General features: G+C 44.5%; 1 protein-coding gene across 4 annotated transcripts in view; it reads left to right on the top strand.

The window, feature by feature from the left end:
* Positions 1–27,421, top strand: part of NALCN (sodium leak channel, non-selective) — a 930,735-nt gene that overhangs the window by 775,274 nt on the left and 128,040 nt on the right. For all 4 annotated transcript variants that reach the window (XM_077297076.1, XM_077297075.1, XM_077297074.1 and 1 more), the window contains 2 exons: positions 7,409–7,500; positions 7,586–7,708. In XM_077297076.1, the coding sequence (XP_077153191.1) occupies positions 7,409–7,500; positions 7,586–7,708 (215 nt within the window). The remainder of the gene's footprint in view (positions 1–7,408; positions 7,501–7,585; positions 7,709–27,421) is intronic.

The raw sequence follows: 27,421 nt of genomic DNA, 5'->3' as shown, positions 1-27,421 counted from the left end.
TGTTGCATCACTGTGTGTGTTGTAATATAATGTTGTGCTTACTGTGACTGTGACATCACTGTGTGTATTATTATTATAGTTGTGCTGTCATGTCGTGCTTATTATTAGAGATGGGCGGACACCTGGATGTTCGGGTCTGGCGGGTTGGGCCAAACAGTTACCAAAAGTTCAGGTTTGGGTACCAGAACAGTACCCGGACCCAAAACCGGACCCCATTCACTTAAATGAGGGACCTGAACATACAGTGTTAGCTGCGCTGTCATGTGCGTCTTGATAACCAGCCTTGTTGAAGCTGACAGCTGAGGGTTGCAGCCCACAGCTGTGAGTTTTGCCTGGCTGGTTATCAAAAATTCGGAGGAGCCCACACCATTTTTTTTAAATTATTTATTTACACCGCCGGAGCTAATGAATACACCTATCAGCTGCTCCTGCTCTCACTGTTATTAGCGGCAGCAGGTGTCGGATGATGGGAGCTGTAGGCCCATCAGCTGACACCAGTGACCGGAGGTAAACTTTATACCTCCGATGACAGCTGAGTACTCAAGCTATCTTTTGACAGTGTGGGAACCGCAGCTCTCTGACCAGCGGGGATGATTTCACCGCTGATCAGAAGCGGTGTTTGTCGCACTGTCATGGTAAAGTCCGTTTTCAGTGTCCATGCCCAAACATTAGGTGTGCTTATTATCCCTTCACTGTTACATCACTGTGTGTTATTATCATTGTAATATGATGCTGTGCTTATTATCCCTAAACTGTGACATCACTGTGTGTTATTATCATTGTAATATGACGCTGTGCTTATTATCCCTTCACTGTGACATCACTGTGTGTTATTATCATTGTAATATGACGCTGTGCTTATTATCCCTAAACTGTGACATCACTGTGTGTTATTATCATTGCAATATAACGCTGTGCTTATTATCCCTGCACTGTGACATCACTGTGTGTTATTATCATTGTAATATGACGCTGTGCTCATTATCCCTGCACTGTGACATCACTGTGTGTTATTCTCATTGTAATATGATGCTGTGCTTATTATCCCTTCACTGTGACATCACTGTGTGTTATTATCATTGTAATATGACGCTGTGCTTATTATCCCTTCACTGTGACATCACTGTGTGTTATTATCATTGTAATATGACGCTGTGCTTATTATCCCTTCACTGTGACATCACTGTGTGTTATTATCATTGTAATATGACGCTGTGCTTATTATCCCTTCACTGTGACATCACTGTGTGTTATTATCATTGTAATATGACGCTGTGCTTATTATCCCTTCACTGTGACATCACTGTGTGTTATTATCATTGTAATATGACACTGTGCTTATTATCCCTTCACTGTGACATCACTGTGTGTTATTATCATTGCAATATAACGCTGTGCTTATTATCCCTGCACTGTGACATCACTGTGTGTTATTATCATTGTAATATGACACTGTGCTTATTATCCCTTCACTGTGACATCACTGTGTGTTATTATCATTGTAATATGACGCTGTGCTCATTATCCCTGCACTGTGACATCACTGTGTGTTATTCTCATTGTACTGTGACATCACTATGGTCCTTAGCTTTTAGCTGTGACATCATTTACTGTAACTTATTATGTTGGACATAGACATGACACATTACACCTGTCATATGTCACTTGATGCTGGTGACAAATCTTTGTGCAAATGCCTTTGCATTATTTCAAAATGCTTATTGAGCATGTGCTGTGAGATATTCTTTGTTTTTCTTGTTTTGTAACATGCCTTTATCCAACCTTTTTTTTGTTATTTGTGAGAAACTGTGAATACAATTTATTTTATTTATTTGTTAGGCTTTGCTTAAATGGCGCTATCTTATTCCGCAGTGCTTTTCATATACCAGCATCACTGTCCCCAGTGGGGCTCACAATCTAAATTCCCTATCAGTATGTCTTTGTAGTGTATGAGGAAACCAGAGAACCTGGAGGAAACCCACGCAAACATGGGGAGAACATACAAACTCCTTGCAATTTCTGTACTATGATATCCCTGTGTGCAAGATCTGTCTCATATAACTTACATTTTTTGTAGTAATAAGGTATTGTAAATTCAATTTGCATCTTAGCAGTTACTGCCCATCTAAGCTAAGTTCAGAGCAATCTGACTATAAGGTCATGTTCACATACTAGAAAATCTACTGCACGAATCTATAGCCGAAACCTAAATTCCTGCACTGGATTCACTAGTAGATTTGCACACAGATTAACTCCATTATAATGGAATGAAACTAATGTAATGCATGTTAGCGCATTCTTCATGACATTTTGACAGTTTCTTTCAGTTACGGGTTTTACAGTAATGGCTCTTCCTTAAGACAGACCATCTGTTGTAGATGGTCAATGGATGTCCAATTGCTTTGTCCCCATTATTGTTACCCTGCTGCTTATGGAGCGGCCCCCAAACGCAGGGCAGCGGGGTACTCGGTACCGGGTCCCTCGGTCTCGGTTCTAGGGGTGTCACGGTGGCCCGACCCGGTCCGTGGCCCTGCTAAGGAGCGCCCAAATAAAGGTGTAGGTGAGAGTTTGTCAAGTGTTCGTCACGCCACCTGTGGTATTCGGTCAGGGTGACCGACGCTGCTAGGGGTCCGCTGGGGTGATGGAATGGCAGCTAGATGTTGTAACTTCCCACAGGTGAAGTATGTCCCCAGAGCTTCCCTTGATGAGTAGATGGTAATGGTGTAGGTCGCAGTAAATGACGAGGACACAGGGTTGCAGTCTCTTTACCTTTTTACTGAAGGCTTCGGCATCCGCAATCCAGAGCACTGCTAACAGGGCTGGCTGAGACCGGCCGGTCCGAAGGCACATCCAGAGTTCCCTTTGCAGTTGGAAATCAGTAGCCTTCCTACTAGCGCCTGTGTGTTGTAGTACTTCCCTGCTGAGCACCACGGGATAGTCCTCACAACTGTCGTGTATGTTTCTTTTCTTTCTCTCCGTCCCCCAGATGGTTTGGATAGGACGCACCCGTATGATGGGGTAGGCCTGGAGTTATTTTATAGGGACCCTAGTGACGCCCCTCTCCCACAATTGCCTCCGTTGTCTTCGTTAGGTGTAAAGGTGAGACAGCCAACCTAGAGTTAACTGCCCTGCCATAGTTCAAAGTAATGCGTGGAGCCTATTACTTCCTCGGTGCTCCGGCCACGGCTACGCGCCTCAGAAGGATGTTACCGATCTTATGGCAGGACTCCTTCTGGTGTTGTCTCCTTTGTGCTGTGATCTCATTTCTCACTTCTCCACAATATACTTCGCTTCGTGTCCTTTCTTAGGATGCCGCGGTAATGAGGTGCAGGCACGGCTCCGTAACGATCTGTTTCGTGCTAGGCCACTGTTAGGATCCCACACCTGACAGGTCCTCCCTGGAACTCTCCCAGGCTGCTTTCTCCCTAACTTCCTATCCAACCCCCAGTTTTACCCATGTGTGAGGAGTGGCCTAATACATAGAACCTTTTGCTCCCCCTGGTGGCCAGAGTGTGAATTGTAGTGTGTGACTGTGATACCTGGTCAGGTGAACTCCTTTAGTGCCATCAGACGTACCATCACTCCCCCTTGTGGCAGAGCGACAATACTGCAACGACCAGGACTCTGGGGCGCTGCACTTACTACACAGCTCCATATTTCCAATAAAAGGAATCTGTTAGTAGGGTCAACCCTCCTAAGCTGTCTATACAGGCATGCAGGTCATAGGAATCTGAATAAAATGACACCTTGATATCTGTGATCCGATGTCTTATTCCAAATAAATCCATGTTTTTCTTCTATGTAAGTGCTGTTCAGTTCAGTACTACTGGCCGGACACTGATCTGCATGGGAATCTGCCTACAGAGATTATTGAAAATGAAAGCGGACATTATCAGTGTGATATATAACGGCTGCTTTCTGCTCTCCAGATCTCACTGTGTGTGATGATAACTGACACATGGGCAGGTTCCATTCTGTGCTTCAACTTCCATCTAACTATCTCACAGGCAGCCAGGGTAGCAATACAGCGGAGCAGTGAGAGCTTCAGCTGCTAACATGTTTGTTATGAGACGAAATTCAGTTCTACAGTTCTACTGTTGTTACATGTATCACATTGGTAAAGCCTCCTTTCATTTATAACAAGCTCTGGAGGCAGATTCTCATATAGATCAGTGTCCGGCCCATAGCCCTGAACAGCTCATTTACTTATAAGAAAATCATGGATATATCTGAAATAACAAATATAGGTAAACTGACTGAACAGAGAAGTAGTCTGAACTGGTGCATAACCAAAAAAGACCTTTTTTGGTTATGCACCATTTCAGACTATAGTTCTCTGTTCAGTCAGTTTACCATTATTTGCTATGTACTATTTTTTCTGACTTGAACACCCCGTCCTTCACCATGCTGTGATTTTAATTACATCCAAACACAGTTGGTTCCGACCTTCCTATAAATGCAGGCTTTACCATGTTATTAGCCAGAAGTAAGTGTTCACACTAGGTAGACAGGTCAGGGACCCATGAGATTACCTTGACGGTGGATGGGCTCACATTTTTTGACCAAATTTTGTGCTAAGCATCTCATGTGTTTTTTCATAGATTTCACAAGCCATTATGCTATTCACATTTCATGTATCGCACATTCCCTTGCTTTAGTACAATTGAGTGCAGCCATTGCTATATCTGAAATAAGACATCAGATGGCAGATATCAGTGTATAATTTTATTCAGCTTCCCATGACCTGCATGCCTATAACGACTATTAGTGGTTTGATTCTACTGACAGATTTCCTTTCGAGCCTGGGTATTTTATTGCAACTCAGTTCTGCTAAGTTTAATAGGATACAGTTGTAATACCAGGCCTAACCCTTATAAAAGCTTGAAGCTATACTTTGCAGGTGTGCTTATGGCCTTTCAACAGCTGATGAGTGATGATCCAAGGGTTGAAGCCCCAATTACCTAATATTGATGGTAAATTCTGAAGTTAGATCATCAATCCAAAAGAATAAAGAAAAACCTTATAAACCCTATATTTTACCATTGTCAGCATGTTTATTCCTGAGATTATGAATAGGGGGCATAAAATACCTTATTTATATTTATTTCCAGTGAAAAGTCAGTGGATTTTGTTAAGATTTAAGCTCAAAGTTCATGCCTAAACCATGACAGAATTCTCAGTGTGTAAACATGACCTTATAGATTAAGGCTTCTTTCACACTTCTGTCTTCCAAATCTGCACAGGATCCGTCAAGACGTTGAAATGACAGATCCTGTGCAGATTGTGGAAAACGTGTGCACTGGGCCCGTCTTTCTGATGGACCCGTCGAGCCTATGTGCACCTGTTGTGTATGCGTCTTCGCAGCGGTTTTTCGATGCAAAAATGCATACACAACACAAACCAGGTTAAAAAAAATTAAAAATTGCAGTATTCTCACCTACCGGCGTTCCCGCGCAGCGATGCTCCCGGCAGCTAGCGTTCCTAGTAATACATTGCGAAATCTCGCGAGAAGTCGTGGTCTCGCGAGACCTCTTGCGAGATTTTGCAATGTATTACTAGGAAGTAACGCTAGCTGCCGGGAATATCGGTGACACTGCGCGGGAACGCCAGTAGTTGAGAATATTGCGATTTTTTTGTTTGTTTTAATTATTTTTAACATTATATCTTGTTACTATTGATGCTGCATAGGCAGCATCAATAGTAAAAAGAGAAAGAGAGCAAGCGAGAGAGAATTTCCCTGACGGGAAATTCTTCCACACATGCTCTCTTTGAAAAGAAAATACGTTCCTCTGAACGTTTTCTCTGCCCGACGGACCGTTTTTTTATGCAGGATCCAGTGAAAGACGGATGAAACGCATGGCCATCCATCACAATCCGTCGCTAATACAAGTCTATGAGAAAATGCAGGATCCTACATTCTCAAAACACGACGGCTTGTGACGGGAGGTGAAAGACGGAAGTGTGAAAGAGGCCTAAACTTGCAGAGGGAGAAACTGATCAAAATTGCATTGCACATTATACAGTGGTCAGAAATAGTGATATTATTCAAGTATACAGATATAACAGCTGATTTTAAAAGTTGGCGTACATACTCGTGTATAAGCTGAGTTTTTCAGCACATTTTTTGTGCAGAAAATGCCCCCCTCAGCTTATTCATGAGTCATTGTCCCAGAAAGACGGCGGGGGTGGGGGAGCGGCGAAGCAGTGGGTCACACGAGGCAGGAGGCGGCGGCTGCAGCTGTAACTGTGCGCACTGCTAAAGAGAAATGAGCGGGGATACGTGATCGCTCGGTCAAAAGAGCTGCTGGTGCCAGAACGAGATGTGTGGTTTTTATATAGGAACCATGCATACAAGGATAGAGGATAAGTACGTACAGGGACGGGGAGCCAGGCATACAAGGATGGGGGCGGAGAGCCATGCATATGGGGATGGGGAGCCATGCATACCAGCATAGGGATGAGAGGACAATGCATACCCAACTTATACTCAAGTTAATAAGTTTTCCCAGTTTTTCGTGGCAAAATTAAGTGCCTCGGCTTATACTCGGGTCTCCTTATACGCGAGTATATATGGTATATTACAATTTAATTACTTAATTTTACTTATAGGGTGCTATAGAATGTTTATTTTATTTTTAAGTTCTCAATATAGATATTCTTAGTATCTTTTTACATAATAATGATAATAATAATTTTATTTCTATAGAGCCAACATATTCCGCAGCACTTTACATTTTAGAGGGCACTTGTACAGACAATAGACATTAAACATAGCAATAAACAAATAGCTCAACAGATACTAAGAGGAATGAGGGCCCTGCTCGCAAGCTTACAGTCAATGAGGAAATAGGGGAAGATCCTTTTAAAGTGGTATACATTTAATTTTCTGTCATTTTGCTCAATAATTCTTAGTCCAAGGCCGGTTTCACATTAGCGTTTTGAGGAGCTGCGGATGGCTGCGGACGTCCTCCGTGAAGCCCCGCCCTCAGTCGCACCTCCGCCGCTAGCTCCGCCTACTTCTGCATGCGGCATGCATACCTATCTTTAACATTAGGTACGCAGGTCATGTGGCTGTATGCGGATGCTTCCGCATGCCTCGTTTTGACGATGCGGCGACCAGCGTAGGACGCAGCTAGTAGCAATTTCTTTTTTTCTCCGCATTATCAAAACGACGCATGCGGAAGCATCTGCATACAGCGGCACGACCTGCGTACCTAATGTTAAAGATAGGTACGCAGGCTGCATGCAGGCCGCATGCAGAAGTAGGCGAAGCTAGCAGCGGAGGTGCGGCCGAGGGCGGGGCTTCACGGAGGAAGTCCGCAGCCCTCCGCAGCTCCTCAAAACGCTAGTGTGAACTAGCCTAACGTGCCAAAGCTAGTCTTATTCAATTTTCCTCTCACTACTATAGCACTCCAACACTGTAAGGTACAGAAATGCCCAGAGAGAAGACAGTGAAATCAAAATGATCCAGGAAAAGAAGGAGCAGGCGGAGATGAAAAGGTATTTGTGCTTTTATGTTTGTGGTTTATTTTGTTGTCTAATAATGTTATGGCAACTAACATATATCTTATAAACCTTTTGCCAGGAAAGTTCAAGAAGAAGAATTAAGAGAAAATCATCCATACTTTGACAAACCCCTTTTCATAGTTGGTCGGGAGCACAGGTTTAGGAACTTCTGTCGGGTGATTGTCCGAGCACGATTTAATGCGTGAGTGAACAAACACAATTCAATAAAATCTAAAACTTATCTTTGTCACTACTGATTCAGTCGCTTGCAAAAGTATTCAACACCCCCCCCCCACACACACACACACACACACACACACACACTCACACACACACACACACACACACACATCCATTTGCATTTTTCGCATTTTGATACCTCACAACCTGGAATTTCACTGTTTGTTGAGGGTTTGCATCAGTTCGTGTAAAGAACATGCCTACAACTGTGAACATTTGGTTTTCTTTTTTTTGTGAAACAAACAACAAATAGGACAAAATTACAGTAAACTTCAGTGTGCATAACGGTTCACCCTGTAAAGTCAGTACTTTGTGGAGCTTCTTTTGCTGCAATTACAGCTGCAAGTTGCTTTGGATAAGTCTCTATGAGCTTTCCACATCTGGCCACTGGGATTTTTGCCCATTCCTGAAAGTAAAACTGCTCCAGCTCCTTCAAATTAGATGGTTTCCTCTGCTGAACAGCAATCTTCAAGACTGACCACAGATTCTCAATTGGATTAAGGTCTGGGCTTTGAATAGACCACTCCAAAACATTTACACATCTCCCCTTAAACCACTCGAGTGTTGCTTTAGCAGTATACTTTGGGTCATTGTCTTGTTGGAAAATGAACCTCCATCCCAGTGTCAAATCACTGACCATTTTCCATGTCACTACTGCTAAAAAACATCCTCACAGCATGATGCTGCCACCAACATGGTTCACAGTAAAGATGGTGTTCTTGAGGTGATGAGCTGTGTTGTTTTACCTTGGTGGCCAAAAAGTTCAGTTTTGGTTTCAACTGACCACAGGACCTTTCTCCATACGTTTTGGGAGTGTCCCACATGTCTTTTGGCAACCTCAAAAGGAGCCTTACAATTTGGATTACAAAAATATTTAAACACAGGTTGTAATGTTGTAATGTAACATAATAGGTAAAAAGCCAAGGGGGATGAATAGTTTCACAAGCCACTGTATATTTTTATTATCGCCAACTAAGTTGATGTAATAATGTTTCATGCAACTAGGTAGACAATCACACCCATTTTCATATGCCATTTTTTAGGCATATGACATAGAGGAGAGCGGTCCTATTCACTATTAGCCAAAATGGACTGCCACTAACTAGCAGTGGATTTTGACTGTGGTGAATTATATGGTTGCATATATAGTTACAAATACATCAAAACTAGTGTTTTTCACGCCGGTTCTGATGAGGAGGTGGGCTGAAGTCAGATGCTCCTGATTCATGGAGATTTCAGCACTGAGATCTCATATCCCGAGATCTTGGTACCGAGATCTCCATCTGCGCAAGTGCCGCCCCCGGAAGCCATTTTCCTGGAGTCTACCGAATAGGAAACCATGTATGTGCGGGGGCTCTGGGCTTTCACAAAATGTGAGCAGAGCCCCCACAGCACTGAACACCCATAGCGGCGCGGTGCACATCCGAACACCCCCTCATTCCAGCCTGTGGCCTGCAGCAACACTCCACTCTTGCCTCCTCCAGCAGCGACCCTGGGACCCTGCTCCATCGCAGCTAGTAAGGTATATCCACATTATAAGACACACCTCCATTTTCCCCAAAAATTTTTTGGGGAAAAAATGCATCTTATAATCCGAAAAATACGGTACATTGTACAGGGTGGGCCAATTATATGGATACACCTAAATAAAATGGGAATGATTGGTGATATCAACTCCTGTTTGTAGCATTAGTATATGGGAGGGGGAAAACTTTTCAAGATGGGTGGTGTCCATGGTGGCCATTTTGAAGTCGTCCATTTTTGATCCAACTTTATTTTTTGAAATGGGAAGAGGGTCATGTGACACATCAAACTTATTGAGATTTTCACAAGGAAAACATTGGTGTGCTTGGTTTTAATGTAACTTTATTCTTTCATGAGTAATTTACAAGTTTATGACCACTTGTAAAATGTGTTCAAAGTGCTGCCCATTCTGTTGGATTGTCAATGCAACCCTCTTCTCCTACTCTTGACACACTGATAGCAACACCGCAGAAGAAATGCTAGCACAGGCTTCCAGTATCCATTGTTTCAGATGCTGCACATCCTGTATCTTCACAGCATAGACAATTGCCTTCAGATGACCCCAGCATCTGAAACAACGGACACTGGAAGCCTATGCTAGCATTTCTTCTGCGGTGTTGCTATCAGTGTGTCAAGAGTGGGAGAAGAGGGTTACATTGACAACACAACACAATGGGCAGCACTTTGAACACATTTTATAAGTGGTCATAAACTTGTAAATAACTAATGAAAGAATAAAGTTACATTAAAACCAAGCACACCATTGTTTTTCTTGTGAAAAAAGTTTGATGTGTCACATGACCCTCTTCCCATTGGAAAAAATAAAGTTGGATCCAAAATGGCCAACTTCAAAATGGCCGCCATGGTCACCACCCATCTTGAAAAGTTTTTCCCCTTCCATATACTAATGTGCCACAAACAGGAAGTTGATATCATCAACCGTTCCCATTTCATTTAGGTGTATCCATATAAATGGCCCACCCTGTATATCTATTTATTATATGCATCACATTACCATCCATTATTTAAATGTTATTTATATTCTACCTGTGCATACCTATCCATCTTATATTTATAACTAATCTGGTGGTTTGATTCAAAGGTCTTCAGGTATGTATAGATTTTTTTAAAATTTTAGTTACCATTGACAATAATGTTTTTATATTGTGCCCAGGGTCTGTTTTTTGCATCATATACATTCCCTTATTTTCTTTTTTAAATTATTTTAATATATATATCCCTTTGAATTAATGCACCAATAAAGGATTTTTATATTAATCATTGAAGAAGAGATACTCTTTTTTTGTCGGATCTACAGAATAGAGATAGATAATAGATAGAGATAGCTTATAGATAGTGATAGGCAGACAGTCATATAGACATACAGACAGACATATATTGACACAGATGTATAGACATATAATAACACAAACCCCCCCCCCCCAACATATTCTAAAATTGCACATTGTGGAGCTTATTGGACAGCTTTTTATAATTAAATAATAAATGAATGAATGAATGAATGTATGAATGAAAAAAAACAATGTGGGGATTCCCCCACATTTTGTAACCAGCAAAGGTAAAGCAGACAGCTGAGAACTGATATTATCAGGCTGGGAAGGTCCATAGTTATTGGCCCCATCGCAGCCTAAAAATGCCAGCCCGCAGCCGCCCCAGAAGTGGGGCATCACATTAGATGTGCCAATTATAGTGATTCACCTTGACTCTCTCCGATTGCCTGGTGCATTGGCAATCAGTGTAATGGGGCCTGGGATGATGTCAGCTGCGAATTGTCCAAAAACACAGCTGTCATCAAGTGTTGGTGTTAGTAATGTAGAGACAGACACCCCTATTACTAACCTATTAAGTAAAAAGAAAACACACACAAAAAAACTTTATCAAAATAAACACTCCCCCACACTTTCCCTGACTAACCATTTTATTTTTGTAAAAAGTTTCCTTGCAGCTCCGACGTAGTCCACAAATGAAAACCTGAAAAATATAAACAGAGAGAAATAAAAACTAGACACTGTCTCTCGTTCACCAATTTATTAGAAAAAAAGGTCCCACACAGGTCCTCCGTAGTCCTCCGAATCTGACGTAGTCCCTCCAGTGGATGAGGAATTGGAGGGAATTTCAGTCCCTATGTGAATCCAGAACCTGAACGTCATACTCCAAGCCACCTTCGACTGAAACCAGAGGAGGCAGGGATGAGGGAGACACTACCGAATGGACAAATTATTTTAATGGAGACTTATGGAAAACAAAATGAATGGTAAGGAGTGGAGGGAGCTTTAATGTAAACACCACCAGATTGACCACCTCCAGGATCTCATATGGACCAATAAACTTTGGACCAAACTTCGCCGACGACACTTTAAACCTAATATTTCTAGATGGTAACCAAACCTTGTCCCCAATTTTAAAAACAGGACCCACCGTACGTTTTCTATTGGCCTTGGCGAATTTGAGCTGTTCCAATATTCTTTTGAAACTCCCTCCAGACATCCCCAAATCTCTGCACAGCGACCTCCACCCCAGGACATTCAGAACTAATTCGAGAAAATTCTACAAAATGGGGGTGAATACCATAATTACATAAAAATGGTGAGGTTCCATTTGACTGATTTAAGGGTGAAGGATGAACTCAGCGAGAGATAAAAATGAAGACCAGTCCTCCTGCTGAGTAGTGATGAGCGAGTATGCTCGTTACTCAAGATTTCTGAGCATGCTCGGGTGTTCTCTGAGTATTTTGGGTGTGCTCGGAGATTTAGTTTGTGTCGCTTCAGCTTCATGATTTGCGGCTGCTAGACAGCCTGAATACATGTAGGGATTGCCTGTTTGTTAGGAAATCCCCACATGTATTCAGGCTGTCTAGCAGCCGCAAATCATGCAGCTGCAGTGACACAAACTAAATCTCTGAGCACAGCCAAAATACTTGGAGAACACCTGAGCATGCTCACAAATCTCGAGTCACGAGCATACTCGCTCATCACTACTACTGAGCCATCACGAAGCACCTTACAATTTGTTCCAAAGATTGATTTGTCCTCTCAGTCTGACTATCGGTTTCAGAGTGGTAAGCAAAGGAAAATGACAGTTTAATCATCAGTTTACTACAAAAGGCTCTCCAGAATTTGGAAACAAATTGCGCTACCCTATCAGACACAATGTTAAGAGGGATTCCATGTAACCTTACAATATGAAAAACAAACAATCCGGAGAGTGACTCTGCATTAGTTAATCATGACAAATGAACAAAATGAGCTTGTTTAATTAATCAGTCAACCACCAAGATGAGTCCATGGTCTTTCTGGAATTGTCAGTGGACCAAATTCCCTGACCGGCCAGTTATTACTTTAGAGTGTGCGTAGATTTGTGTTCCTACGATAAAAATTACAGACATCTCCATTCTTTGTAGTTGGGAAAGCTTGCAAAATTGGCAGTGTATGAAATACTTATTTTACTCACTGTAGGTTGAGGATGAGTGGAAGTGGGTAAATGTTTTTAACCGTGATTTTGTTTAGTTCTCGGAAATTGAGGCAAGGACGTAGGCCACCATCTTTCTTTTTAACAAAGAAAAAATGACAGCTACATGGGAGGAGAAAGGACAGATATGACCCTTCCTTAAACTTTTGTTAACATTGTGGACCTTTCAGTCCCAGACAATTTGTAAGTGTGAGCTTTAGATAATTTGGCATTAGGGACAAGATTAATAGCACCATCATAGGGGAGGTAGTATCGTCACATCTTTTTCTGAGAACACATCTCCGAAGTCTTTCAGGTACCCTGGCAGACCCTTTAGACTAGCAGAGCATATGTGTACAAACTTTAGACATTTCTTGTAACAATTGGGGCTCCATTTAACAATTTCCTTATGACCCCAATAAATAACGGGATTGTGAAGAAGCAGCCATGGAAGCCCCAGTATCTACCCAGCAGGTAAATTATTCAAACAAAACACAAGATGCAATCAGAGTGAAGTGCTCCCATTGGAGCTTGGAATCCATTGTTACCCTCTTGACTAAATTCCGGGCAAATGGTGTTTTGTAAATGGTGAAAATTTGAATAGGTCTTTCCAAACTAACTGTCCCTAATCCTAACTTTAGAACCAGTCAGAATCAATAAAGTTATCAGCAGACTCACAGTCAATGAACGCCAATGCTGATAACACCTGGTTCTTGAAGGACAAGCACTGTATTCATTAATGCTTTATGAGAGGAAGAAATAGGTACCCGGGGATCTGGGTGATCTCTTTGGCAATAACCCAGAACCAGATGTTCTCCCGACTGTTTGCATGCCTGAGGATGAGTTAGTTAATTCTTTACAAAATGTCCAGTGAGAACACAGTATCCAAGTCCAAGATTATGTCTACATTTTCTCTCCACCACACGAAAACTGGCAACTCTAAACTCCAATGGCTACACCTCATGTAAATGGACCTTCTCAGGGGAAATATAACAGGCGGCCTGCTGTTCACCCTATCTCTCATGGATTCTGCTGTCCATTCATATTGCCTCCGCCAGAGAACCTGGAGTGTCATGAAGAACCAGAACTTCAGTAGGCCACTGCCGGAGCTCTGTACAGTAGTCCTCAGTAGGGTTGAGCAAAACGGATCGGTCATTTTCATAAGTCGACGACTTTTGGCAAAGTCGGGTTTCATGAAACCCGACCCGATCCCAGCGTGGGATCGGCCATGCGGTACACGATCTTCGCGCCAAAGTCGCGTTTCATATGACGCTTAAAGCGCCATTTCTCAGCCAATGAAGGTGCACGCAGAGTGTGGGCAGCGTGATGATGACATAGGTCCTGGTCCCCACCATCTTAGAGAAGGGCATGGCAGTAATTGGCTTGCTTTCTGCGGCGTCACAGGGGCTATAAAGGGGCGTTCCCGCCGACCGCCATCTTACTGCTGCTGATCTGAGCATAGGGAGAGGATGCTGCCGCTTCATCAGAAACAGGGATAGCGTTAGGCAGGGTAAATTAACCCCCAAACCGCTTGTGCTGTAGCGATTTCCACTGTCCAACACCACCTTTTCTTTGCAGGGACAGTGGAGGCAAGATTTCTGTGCAAAAGCTCTGTAGCTTATAATGCTCCCTGATCGCTGCGTTGCTGTGTACGCCGCTGTGCAAACCAACTGCTTTTTTAAAAGCAAAATTCCTGTTGCTCCTTCCTTTCTGCACAGCTATCTTGTTTGTTTGTCCTCATTTTTTGTGTGCAGCAGTCCTTTTTATTGCTGCCTGCCATACTTTTCAGAGACTATTGTAGGGAGATAGTAATTGTAGTACAGTCCCTTTTATTTATTTTTTTTAATATCTTCCAGCCACTTTCAGCCCCTGAAACTGTGTAGTGTAAAACAGTGGGCCTGTATTTTTCTACACTGTCCCACACCTAAGAAGGGAGATTTATATTGCCAATCAGTGCATCTGTGCCAGTGCTGTCTGTGGTATCTGTCATTCATTTTGTGCCACATAAACTATACTGTGATATAGTGGGCCTGATTAAATCACTTGTCTCCCATAAAAAAAATAAAAATAAAGGGAGAATAATCTTGCCAAATCTGTGCATCTGTGCCAGTGCTGTCTGTGGTATCTGTCATTCATTTTGTGCCACAGAAACTATACTGTGATATAGTGGGCCTGATTAAATCACTTGTCTCCCATATCACAAAAAAAAAATTAAAATAAAGGGAGAATAATCTTGCCAAATCTGTGCCAGTGCTGTCTGTGGTATCTGTCATTCATTTTGTGCCACAGAAAATATACTGTGATATAGTGGGCCTGATTAAATCACTTGTCTCCCATAAAAAAATAAATAAAGGGAGAATAATCTTGCCAAATCTGTGCATCTGTGCCAGTGCTGTCTGTGGTATCTGTCATTCATTTTGTGCCACAGAAAATATACTGTGATATAGTGGGCCTGCTTAAATCACTTGTCTCCCATATCACAAAAAAAAAATAAAATAAAGGGAGAATAATCTTGCCAAATCTGTGCATCTGTGCCAGTGCTGTCTGTGGTATCTGTCATTCATTTTGTGCCACAGAAAATATACTGTGATATAGTGGGCCTGATTAATTCACTTGTCTCCCATATAAATAAAAAAAATTAAAATAAAGGGAGAATAATATTGCCAAATCTGTGCATCTGTGCCAGTGCTGTCTGTGGTATCTGGCAGTCATTTTGTGCCACAGAAACTATACTGTGATATAGTGGGCCTGATTTTTCCCTGCATTCTCCCACACATAAAGAGGAAGATTTCTATTGCCAGTGTGTGCATCTGCGTGCGTCAGTCCTGTTCGTGGCATATCTGCCAGCCTCTTTCTGCCAATCAAACTGTGTAGTGTAATCCAGTGGGCCTGATTTTTCCCTGCATTCTCCCACACATAAAGAGGGAGATTTCTATTGCCAGTGTGTGCATCTGCGTCACTCCTGTTCGTGGCATATCTGCCAGCCTCTTTCTGCCAATCAAACTGTGTGGTGTAATCCAGTGGGCCTGATTTTTCCCTGCATTCTCCCACACATAAAGAGGGAGATTTCTATTGCCAGTGTGTGCATCTGCGTCACTCCTGTTCGTGGCATATCTGCCAGCCTCTTTCTGCCAATCAAACTGTGTAGTGTAATCCAGTGGGCCTGATTTTTCCCTGCATTCTCCCACACATAAAGAGGGAGATTTCTATTGCCAGTGTGTGCATCTGCGTGCGTCAGTCCTGTTTGTGGCATATCTGCCAGCCTCTTTCTGCCAATCAAACTGTGTAGTGTAATCCAGTGGGCCTGATTTTTCCCTGCATTCCCCCACACATAAAGAGGGAGATTTCTATTGCCAGTGTGTGCATCTGCGTGCGTCAGTCCTGTTTGTGGCATATCTGCCAGCCTCTTTCTGCCAATCAAACTGTGTAGTGTAATCCAGTGGGCCTGATTTTTCCCTGCATTCCCCCACACATAAAGAGGGAGATTTCTATTGCCAGTGTGTGCATCTGCGTGCGTCAGTCCTGTTCGTGGCATATCTGCCAGCCTCTTTCTGCCAATCAAACTGTGTAGTGTAATCCAGTGGGCCTGATTTTTCCCTGCATTCTCCCACACATAAAGAGGGAGATTTCTATTGCCAGTGTGTGCATCTGCGTGCGTCAGTCCTGTTAGTGGCATATCTGCCAGCCTCTTTCTGCCAATCAAACTGTGTAGTGTAATACAGTGGGCCTGATTTTTCCCTGCATTATCCCACACATAAAGAGGGAGATTTCTATTGCCAGTGTGTGCATCTGCGTCACTCCTGTTAGTGGCATATCTGCCAGCCTCTTTCTGCCAATCAAACTGTGTAGTGTAATCCAGTGGGCCTGATTTTTCCCTGCATTCTCCCACACATAAAGAGGGAGATTTCTATTGCCAGTGTGTGCATCTGCGTGCGTCAGTCCTGTTCGTGGCATATCTGCCAGCCTCTTTCTGCCAATCAAACTGTGTAGTGTAATCCAGTGGGCCTGATTTTTCCCTGCATTCTCCCACACATAAAGAGGGAGATTTCTATTGCCAGTGTGTGCATCTGCGTGCGTCAGTCCTGTTCGTGGCATATCTGCCAGCCTCTTTCTGCCAATCAAACTGTGTAGTGTAATCCAGTGGGCCTGATTTTTCCCTGCATTCTCCCACACATAAAGAGGGAGATTTCTATTGCCAGTGTGTGCATCTGCGTGCGTCAGTCCTGTTCGTGGCATATCTGCCAGCCTCTTTCTGCCAATCAAACTGTGTAGTGTAATCCAGTGGGCCTGATTTTTCCCTGCATTCTCCCACACATAAAGAGGGAGATTTCTATTGCCAGTGTGTGCATCTGCGTGCGTCAGTCCTGTTCGTGGCATATCTGCCAGCCTCTTTCTGCCAATCAAACTGTGTAGTGTAATCCAGTGGGCCTGATTTTTCCCTGCATTCTCCCACACATAAAGAGGGAGATTTCTATTGCCAGTGTGTGCATCTGCATGCGTCAGTCCTGTTCGTGGCATATCTGCCAGCCTCTTTCTGCCAATCAAACTGTGTAGTGTAATCCAGTGGGCCTGATTTTTCCCTGCATTCTCCCACACATAAAGAGGGAGATTTCTATTGCCAGTGTGTGCATCTGCGTGCATCAGTCCTGTTAGTGGCATATCTGCCAGCCTCTTTCTGCCAATCAAACTGTGTAGTGTAATACAGTGGGCCTGATTTTTCCCTGCATTCTCCCACACATAAAGAGGGAGATTTCTATTGCCAGTGTGTGCATCTGCGTCACTCCTGTTAGTGGCATATCTGCCAGCCTCTTTCTGCCAATCAAACTGTGTAGTGTAATCCAGTGGGCCTGATTTTTCCCTGCATTCTCCCACACATAAAGAGGGAGATTTCTATTGCCAGTGTGTGCATCTGCGTCACTCCTGTTCGTGGCATATCTGCCAGCCTCTTTCTGCCAATCAAACTGTGTAGTGTAATCCAGTGGGCCTGATTTTTCCCTGCATTCTCCCACACATAAAGAGGGAGATTTCTATTGCCAGTGTGTGCATCTGCGTGCGTCAGTCCTGTTCGTGGCATATCTGCCAGCCTCTTTCTGCCAATCAAACTGTGTAGTGTAATCCAGTGGGCCTGATTTTTCCCTGCATTCTCCCACACATAAAGAGGGAGATTTCTATTGCCAGTGTGTGCATCTGCGTGCGTCAGTCCTGTTCGTGGCATATCTGCCAGCCTCTTTCTGCCAATCAAACTGTGTAGTGTAATCCAGTGGGCCTGATTTTTCCCTGCATTCTCCCACACATAAAGAGGGAGATTTCTATTGCCAGTGTGTGCATCTGCATGCGTCAGTCCTGTTCGTGGCATATCTGCCAGCCTCTTTCTGCCAATGAAACTGTGTAGTGTAATACAGTGGGCCTGATTTTTTCCTGCATTCTCCCACACATAAAAAAGGGAGATTTAAATTCACAACAAGTTTACGTACACCTTCTACTTGGTTGTACAGGACCACATAACGGTTGTTAGTTTGGTTTCATTTTTCCAAGAATGAGGAAGTCTGGTGGAAGAGGTCGTGGCCGTGGGCTTTCATTGCCAGCTGGTAATGATGGTAGTGGTGGTGGTCGTGGAGCATCAGGTGGTCGTGGGAAAAGCAATATAGACCCTAAGTCTCGAGTTGTTGAGCCCGCGTCATCGTCTGGCTACACAAGGCCTCGAAGGCTCCCTTTTCTGGGAGTAGGAAAACCGCTTTTAAAGCCGGAGCAGCAGGAACAAGTTTTGTCTTTCCTTGCTGACTCTGCCTCTAGCTCTTTCGCCTCCTCCTCGGAAAGTGCAAAATGTAAAAGCAGCGCGTCGTCAGTGGATGTTCCCGATCAGGGACAAGTCGCTTCCTTGTGTTCTTCACCCAGAGCAACAGAGAAGGATGCGTCAGGTGACACAACAGGTTACTCCATGGAGCTCTTTACACATACCGTTCCTGGGTTAGAAAGGGAAATTGTTAACAGGCTATGCCCATTACAAGATGAATCGGAAATGGAGTGCACAGCCACAGCCAGATTATTATGCTGTTCCTTTGACTCAGATCAGAACATTGCCCTCGCAGTGTACTGATCCAGAATCTGACCCTGATGAGACTATTAAGCCCCGTCACGAACGCTATAGCACCGGCTTACACGGTGACCCAGAGGAAGGTGCCCAGGACATAGAAGAGGAGGTCATAGATGACACAGTTGTTGACCCCGATTGGCAGCCATTGGGGGAACAGGGTGCAGGCGGCAGTAGCTCTGAAGCGGAGGAGGAGGAGCCACAGCAGGCATCAACATCGCAACAGGTTCCATCTGGCAGGCCCGTATCTGGTCAAAAACGTGTGGCAAAGACAAAACCAGTTGTAGGACAGCGTGGCCATCCGGTTAAAGTAGCTCAGTGTGCAATGCCTGAAAAGGTATCCGATAGTAGGAAGAGTGCAGTCTGGCATTTTTTAACCAAGATCCAAATGATCAGTGCAAAGTCATCTGTAAGAAATGCTCAAGGACCTTCAGCAGAGGTCAGAATGTTAAAAATCTAAATACAAGTTGCATGCGTAGACATTTAACCACCATGCACTTGCAAGCCTGGACTAACTACCAAACGTCCCTTAACGTTGTAGCACCCTCTCACAATGAAGCAAGTCAGCATCGCTACATCCCTTCCCTCACTGTAAGCCCACCGTTTACCACACCACCTGCAGTAAATGTGGTGGTTTCGTCGCAAGGCCAAAACAGTCAGGGAATCACCAGGTTCATGGTAGGAAACACTGTATGTAGGGCAACAGCAAGAATACCATCACCAACCCTCTCTCAGTCTGCCATGTCCACCGGCACCCCCGCTAGTTCCACCCTATGCAGCTCTCCAGTCCAGCTCACCCTACATGAGACTCTCATTAGGAAAAGGAAGTACTCATCCTCGCATCCGCGTACACAGGGTTTGAACGCCCACATTGCTAGACTAATCTCGTTAGAGATGATGCCCTACCGGTTAGTTGAATCCGAAGCTTTCAAAGCCCTGATGGACTACGCTGTACCACGCTATGAGCTACCCAGTCAACACTTCTTTTCGAGAAAAGCCATCCCAGCCCTCCACCAGCATGTAAAAGACCGCATTGTCCATGCACTCAGGCAATCTGTGAGTAGAAAGGTGCACCTGACAACAGATGCATGTACCAGTAGGCATGGCCAGGGGCGTTACGTCTCCATCACGGCACACTGGGTTAATGTGGTGGATGCAGGGTCCACAGGGGACAGCAATATTGGGACAGTTCTTCCTAGCCCACAGTCTAGGAAACAGTTGGCTGTAGGCGTTCGTCCCCCCTCCTCCTCCTCGTCCTCCAGCAGAAGCGAGAGCTCGTCCACAGACCGCAGTCGCACGACCACTCCATCCGCAGCTGGCACTGTTGCACACGAGGTGTCCCATTATGGAACAGCTAGTGGCAAGTGTCAGCAGGCTGTATTGGCAATGAAGTGTTTGGGCGACAACAGACACACCGCGGAAGTTCTGTCCGAGTTCTTGCAGCAAGAAACTCAGTCATGGCTGGGCACTGTACATCTTGAGGCAGGCAAGGTAGTGAGTGATAACGGAAGGAATTTTATGGCTGCCATAGCCCTTTCACAACTGAAACACATTCCTTGCCTGGCTCACACCTTAAACCTGATGGTGCAGTGCTTTCTGAAAAGTTATCCGGGGTTACACGACCTGCTCCTGAAAGTGCGCAGACTTTGCTCGCACATCCGCCATTCGCCCGTACACTCCAGCCGTATGCAGAACCATCAGCGGTCTTTGAAACCTCCCCAGCATCGCCTAATCATTGACGTTGCAACAAGGTGGAACTCCACACTGCACATGCTTCAGAGACTGTGCGAACAGAGGCGTGATGTTATGTATTTGTGGGAGGATACACATACACGGGTAGGCAGTTGGATGGCAGACATGGAGTTGTCAGGTGTGCAGTGGTCGAAGCTACAAGACCTGTGTCAAGTCCTTCAGTGTTTTGAGGAATGCACACGGCTGGTTAGTGCAGACAACGCCATAATAAGCATGAGCATCCCCCTAATGTGCCTGCTGATGCTAAGTTTGATGCTAAGTTTGACGCACATAAAGGAGCAGCTGAGGACGAGGGAAGCCTAGATGACAGTCAGGCATTGTCAGCTCAGGGAAGTCTACAGGACGAGGTGGGGGGCGAAGAGGAGGAGGACGAGGAGGATGATGGGGATGAGTATTTTTTGGATGAGGAAGCTTCTCAGGGGGCAATAGAAACTGCTGTTGTTGCAAGGCCGGGTTCAGGTTTTTTGAGGGAGACAAGTGACGTTGATTTGCCCGAAAGTGCTCCTCAACCCAGCACATGCACTGATTTGACAACTGGAACATTGGCCCACATGGCGGATTATGCCTTGCGTATCCTCAAAAGGGACCCACGCATTATAAAAATGATGACCGATGACGATTACTGGTTGGCCTGCCTCCTTGATCCTCGCTATAAAGGCAAATTGCAAAATATCATGCCACATGAGAACCTCGAACAAATATTGGCAACCAAACAAGCTACTCTTGTAGACCGTTTGATTCAGGCATTCCCAGCACACAGTGCCGGTGATGGTTCTCACACGAGCTGCAGGGGGCAACAGGGCAGAGGTGTTAGAGGTGCACAAATCAGAAGTGGCGTTGGACAGAGGGGTTTTCTGACCAGGTTGTGGAGTGATTTTGCAATGACCGCAGACACGACAGGTACTGCAGCATCAATTCAAAGTGACAGGAGACAACATTTGTCCAGTATGGTTACTAACTATTTTTCCTCCATTATCGATGTTCTCCCTCAACCGTCATTCCCCTTTGATTACTGGGCATCCAAAATAGACACCTGGCCTGAATTGGCCGAATATGCATTGCAGGAGCTTGCTTGCCCAGCAGCTAGTGTGCTATCAGAAAGAGTATTCAGTGCTGCTGGTTCAATACTGACCGAAAAAGGACTCATCTGGCGACCCAAAATGTTGATGATCTAACCTTCATTAAAATGAACCACTCATGGATTTCTAATTATTTTGCCCCACCTTTCCCGGCTGACACCTAGCTTTCCTGAAAAAAGGTCTTGCTTTGGAACTGGTGTTACTGACTGTTCCAATCTCTTAATTTGCAGCTGCTGTTTGTACAGCATACGACATGTTTACACCTCCCTAAATGGCCTAACTCCCCCCACGGTGCCGTGGTCTCACCACTTGGTGCAAGCACCCGTCAGAGTGTCGTTTATCTGAAGAGGTGGGTGTGCCCACTCTTGGTCGACGGCACTGCCACTAGGTCCCTCATAGTACAATGAAGTGTCTCTGGCGGTGGTGGCGCGCACCCAACGTCAGACACACCGTTGTAACATGAGGGGCCCTGGGCCTGTACCGCCGGCCACGAGAGAGTGTCCCCCCCCAGGTCAAACAGTGCTCTACCACTTGCAAAATTATCTCTCGCTGCTCCACCACTGTTTAGTCTATGCGCTAAAATCCTTCAATGCCTGGCACTGACAATAACCATTTTTTTGACATGTATGATGCTATTTAAAATAGGCAGGGGCCCTGTCCTACATTTACACCAGTAAATACTTTGCGCCAAATTACAATGTCTGAAAGTCAGCATAGGAGCCCACCCCTGTACCTAAGTATGGCACTTTTTTTTTTTTTTTTTTTGCGAGACATTAACATCTATTTAGTTTTTTTGGAGTACTTACTGTCTGAGGTCCCTCCTTCCAATTGTCCTCCGCCGAGCACACCAATGCTGCCTGTGTACCCCTGCCACATAATGGAAGCTGCATAGAGCCTATTTTGTTATTTTAGGCCTACTAAGTCTGTCTGCGGTCCCTCCTTCCAATTGTCCTCCGCTGAGCACACCAATGCTGCCTGTGTACCCCTGTAGCCTAATTTAAACCACATCGAGCCTGCTTTATTATTTTATGCCTAGGAAGTCTGTCTGCGGTCCCTCCTTGAAATCGTCCTCCGCTGACCTCAACAATGCTGCCTGTGTACCCCTGTAGCCTACTTTAAACTGCATAGAGCCTACTTTCTATTGTAGGCCTACTACCTGTGTCTGTCTCGGCCAGTCCACTCCTTGCAGTTGTCCTCCACTGAACAAAGCTATGCCGCCTGTGTACTCCTGTGATCGATTGTGAACTGCATGTATCCTACTTACTTTTTTGTGCCTAGTAACTGTGTAAGCCTGTCATAACAGTTGTCCTCCACCACAGAACCCAGCTATGCCATTTGTGTACTCCTTTTACCAATTTTGAACTTAATATAGCCTTCATTTTTATTTTAGGCCTACTTCCTGTGTCAGAGCCACTAATTACACATGCCCTCCTCCGCTGAACCACGCTATGCTGCAAGTGTACTCCACTTACCAACTGCATTTTGCCTAATTACTTATTTAGACCTACTTATTGTGTCTGTCTCCCATTACAGTTGTCCTCCACTGTACAAATCTGAGCTTCAATCTTCAGGCTCTCATTAAGTAGTTGTTGTTAAGATAACAGTGCAGTTGGCCTACTATTTCGGTTGGGGCCTACTAACGGTGTCTGCAGCTCCCTGTTGTTGTTCTTCACTGTTCAAAGCTGAGCTTCAATCTTCAGGCTCTCATTAAGTAGTTGTTGTTAATATGTGTGGTTGGGGCCTACTAACGGTGTCTGCCGCTCCCTTGTGTTGTCCTTCACTGTACAAAGCTAAGCTTCAATCTTCAGACTCTCATTAAGTAGTTGTTGTTAATATGTGTGGTTGGGGCCTACTAACATTGTCTGCCGCTCCCTGGTGTTGTCCTCCACTGTACAAAGCTGAGCTTCAGTCTTCAGGCTCTCATTAAGTAGTTGTTGTTAAGATAACAGTGCAGTTGGCCTACTATTTTGTTTGGGGCATACTAACAGTGTCTGCCGCTCCAAGGTGTTCTCCAGGTTTACTTGCCTGAGCTTCAATCTTCAGGCTCTCATTAAGTAGTTGTTGTTAATATGTGTGGTTGGGGCCTACTAACGTTGTCTGCCGCTCCCTGGTGTTGTTCTCCACTGTACAAAGCAGAGCTTCAATCTTCAGGCTCTCATTAAGTAGTTGTTGTTAAGATAACAGTGCAGTTGGCCTACTATTTTGTTTGGGGCCTACTAACGGTGTCTGCCGCTCCCTTATGTTGTCCTTCACTGTACAAAGCTGAGCTTCAATCTTCAGGCTCTCATTAAGTAGTTGTTGTTAATATGTGTGGTTGGGGCCTACTAACAGTGTCTGCTGCTCCAAGGTGTTCTCCAGGTTTACTTGCCTGAGCTTCAATCTTCAGGCTCTCATTAAGTAGTTGTTGTTAATATAACACTGCAGTTGGCCTACTAGAGTGGTTGGGGCCTGCTAAAGGTGTCTGCCGCTGCTTTCTGTTCTCCACTGAACAGAGCTGAGCTTCAATCTTCAGGCTCTCATTAAGTTGTTGTTGTTAAGATAACAGTGCAGTTGGCCTACTATTTTATTTGGGGCCTACTAACGGTGTCTGCCGCTCCAAGGTGTTCTCCAGGTTTACTTGCCTGAGCTTCAATCTTCAGGCTCTCATTAAGTAGTTGTTGTTAATATAACACTGCAGTTGGCCTACTAGTGTAGTTGGGGCCTGCTAACGGTGTCTGCCGCTGCTTTCTGTTCTCCACTGAACAGAGCTGAGCTTCAATCTTTAGGCTCTCATTAAGTTGTTGTTTATATAACACTGCAGTTGGCCTACTATTTTGGTTGGGCCTAGTAACAGTGTCTGCCACACCTTGGTGTTGTCCTGTGTTATTTTCCAGAGCTTCAATCTTCAGGCTTTCGGGCTAGATTTGTAATATTAAACTGCATCCGGCCTACTAGTGTGGTTGGGCCCTTAAAACGGTGTCTGCCGCTCCTGGGTTTTCTCCTGTTTTGTTTTCCCGAGCTGCAATCTTCAGGCTTTCAGCCTTTATTTGTAATATTAAACTGCATTGGGCCTACTACTGTGGTTGGGCCCTTAAAACGGTGTCTGCCGCTCCTGGGTTTTCTACTCCACTGAACAAACCAATGCCGCCTGGTTAGTCCTGTTACCAATTTTGAACTGCATTTAGCCCACTTTATTATTTGGGCCTATATCTGTGTTTCCTCCTCATCCTGCCCATTGCCCAGTCAGTGCTAGATGAGTCTTGTGGTACATTGACCCAGACCACTACATTCCCCTTGCACGCTACACAGCCACAATCTGACCCTGCTGAAAGTCAGGTTCCCCTTCCCACATACTATACCACCTTACACAGGGACAAAGAGGAAGGTGCAGATGAAAGTGCAGGTTCCTTCATCAGGTGGGGGGGCATACTCGTTGGCGACGTCACAGGCACAGGGCCCCTCAGAGTACGCAGAAGTGTCGCTGCCGGTGGGAGGCGCCCCCGCCGTGCAAACACACCGCCGTACTTTGAGGGGCCCTGTGCCAGTGCCAATGCGAACGAGTGGGCCCCCCCTGCTTGCTCAGGATCACAGCACTTGCAAAGTAGAAATACTTACCTCTCACTGCTCCACCGCCGTGACGTAGTCCACGTTTCCTGGGCCCACTAAAAACTTGAACCAGTCCTACCCCCCACAACTTTAGCCGAATGACCCCCAATTTCCAATGCCCAACTATTATTATAAAGTTAATTAAGATTGACAAGCTTCAGAAACAAGAATGGATGTTTTTGCCATTAAAATGGGCACTGTAGGTGTTTTCCTGGCCCCCACTCACTGCCGACTATGCTTCCCCATTGACTTGCATTGGGTTTCGTGTTTCGGTCGATCCCCGACTTTTCGCAATAATCGGCCGATTGCACTCGACTCGACTTTTGAGATAGTCGGGTTTCGCAAAACCCAACTCGACCCCAAAAAAGTAAAAGTCGCTCAACCCTAGTCCTCAGCAGACGCCCCCCCGTGTTAGGTTCATGATTTTTACCTCAGGGCACAGGATCTTGTCGGGTTTGTCATTTATCAAACCTAAAATGTCAAAAAAAGGCGTCTACAGAAGACCATTCTGGGACTTGTGGGAACAAAGAAAATGCCCAGGTCTGAGGAGGGTCATGATTATTTCCCCCCTGTTGGCACTCATCCACTGAGGACTAGGGTTGCACGGTAAAAAATAGCCTAGAGCTCTCCCTGAACACCCTAAACTGTTTTTTCCTCCCCCAAAAATTGATCAGGGAGGGCCATTATAGGTTTGGGATAGACCAACTATACGTCAGAGGTTACGGACGTCACAGCCACTGCAAGCAGTGAGGGTTATTCAAAGTTTTCATACAACTAATTATCTGACCCTGCAACTGATATTGTGATGATTCCAGACTGTGGCATTTCTTAGCCAGATTCTGCATCATCTGTGTCAAATTCACAACTTGGTCACTGATCGTGTGAACATTATCCATACTGGCAAAAAGGAAACACGTATTGGCCAGATGTAATGTGACGCTAAATGAAAGTAGAAAGTTAACTGCAGCACTCTATAAGGAATTAAAGGAACCAGGTTATCATACCCACACAGATGCAGCCTGCCAATCTCCAAGAAGCTCACTTGGATAAACTAATCATCAGTAGAGTAGAAGGGCAGCATCCAAACTTGAGCGAAGTAAAAAAATCTACTTTTTATTCTGCTAAATATGTTTTGACAATACCGGTCTTTATCAAGCAGTATGACACTAAGTCACTCCTCAAGGACATGCTGTGAGTCAGGATAGTCAAGGAGTCTAAGGTCAAGAGCCAGGAGTGTTTGTAATAAACAGAGTGAAGAGACAAAGGCGTAGTCAGGCTACTGTCCTTAGTCGAAATACAAGGAGGATAACGGATCAGGGGCTAGGTAAAACGAATGGTCAGAATGAGGTAAGGCAGGAAAATTATCCACAAGCAAAGCACAGGGCACAGATAAACAAACCACACAGAGCTGAATATACGTCAGGCAGATATCTGGGACTGAAAGACTAGCTAAGTAGCTGGGCAATCACCTGGGACAGGGAACACCTAATTGCAGCTCAGCATTTCCCAGTCTCAGATTGGACGACTCAGCTGTCAATCAAAACACTGACAGCTCAGCACACCCTACACTATTGAGCTGTCAATCAAACTACTGACAGTTTCAGCACATCCCTGCTGAAGCTGAACAAATTGGATGACTGAGCTATCAGAAACTGCATCCCAGACACACTTAGGGGTGGAATCGTGACAGTTAGTTTTAGCTTGTTGACCAGATGACCCAGGAAGTCCCTTCTAACGTTTCCTTTATATGACTTTATGAATTCGTATGATCTAAATCCATTATTGCCCAATAATGTTTTCTCTGGAAATAAGTCATCAGGGGAAGGTGAAAGAACACAATAATAGTTAGATTCTCCTCGAATCCTCATGATATTATTAGGACCTGCTGACAATAATGTAAAGTAAATGGCCAGCACCATAAAATGTAAGCGTCCTTAAAAAATTAAGGGGTATAATTAATATCTGAATAATTCATTTATTGTTTTCACAATCACTATCTTTTGAGTATACGAGTGGAAAAGAAAAAAAAAGTAAAGTGTTTATAAGCAGCATGTCACCTTTTAATACTTGAACCTGAATTCTAAAAAAAGTGAAAGTGCAAACATGCTGCCCTGTGATGGATCTGTATTTTGCAGACAAAATCAGTGACATTTATTTCTAGAAAGAAATGCACATA

Source organism: Ranitomeya variabilis, chromosome 3, assembly GCF_051348905.1.
Source record: "Ranitomeya variabilis isolate aRanVar5 chromosome 3, aRanVar5.hap1, whole genome shotgun sequence".
NCBI classification, from domain to species: domain Eukaryota; kingdom Metazoa; phylum Chordata; class Amphibia; order Anura; family Dendrobatidae; genus Ranitomeya; species Ranitomeya variabilis.
Note: the sequence above shows the minus strand (reverse complement) of the source record. Positions and strands in the feature narration are given on the sequence as shown.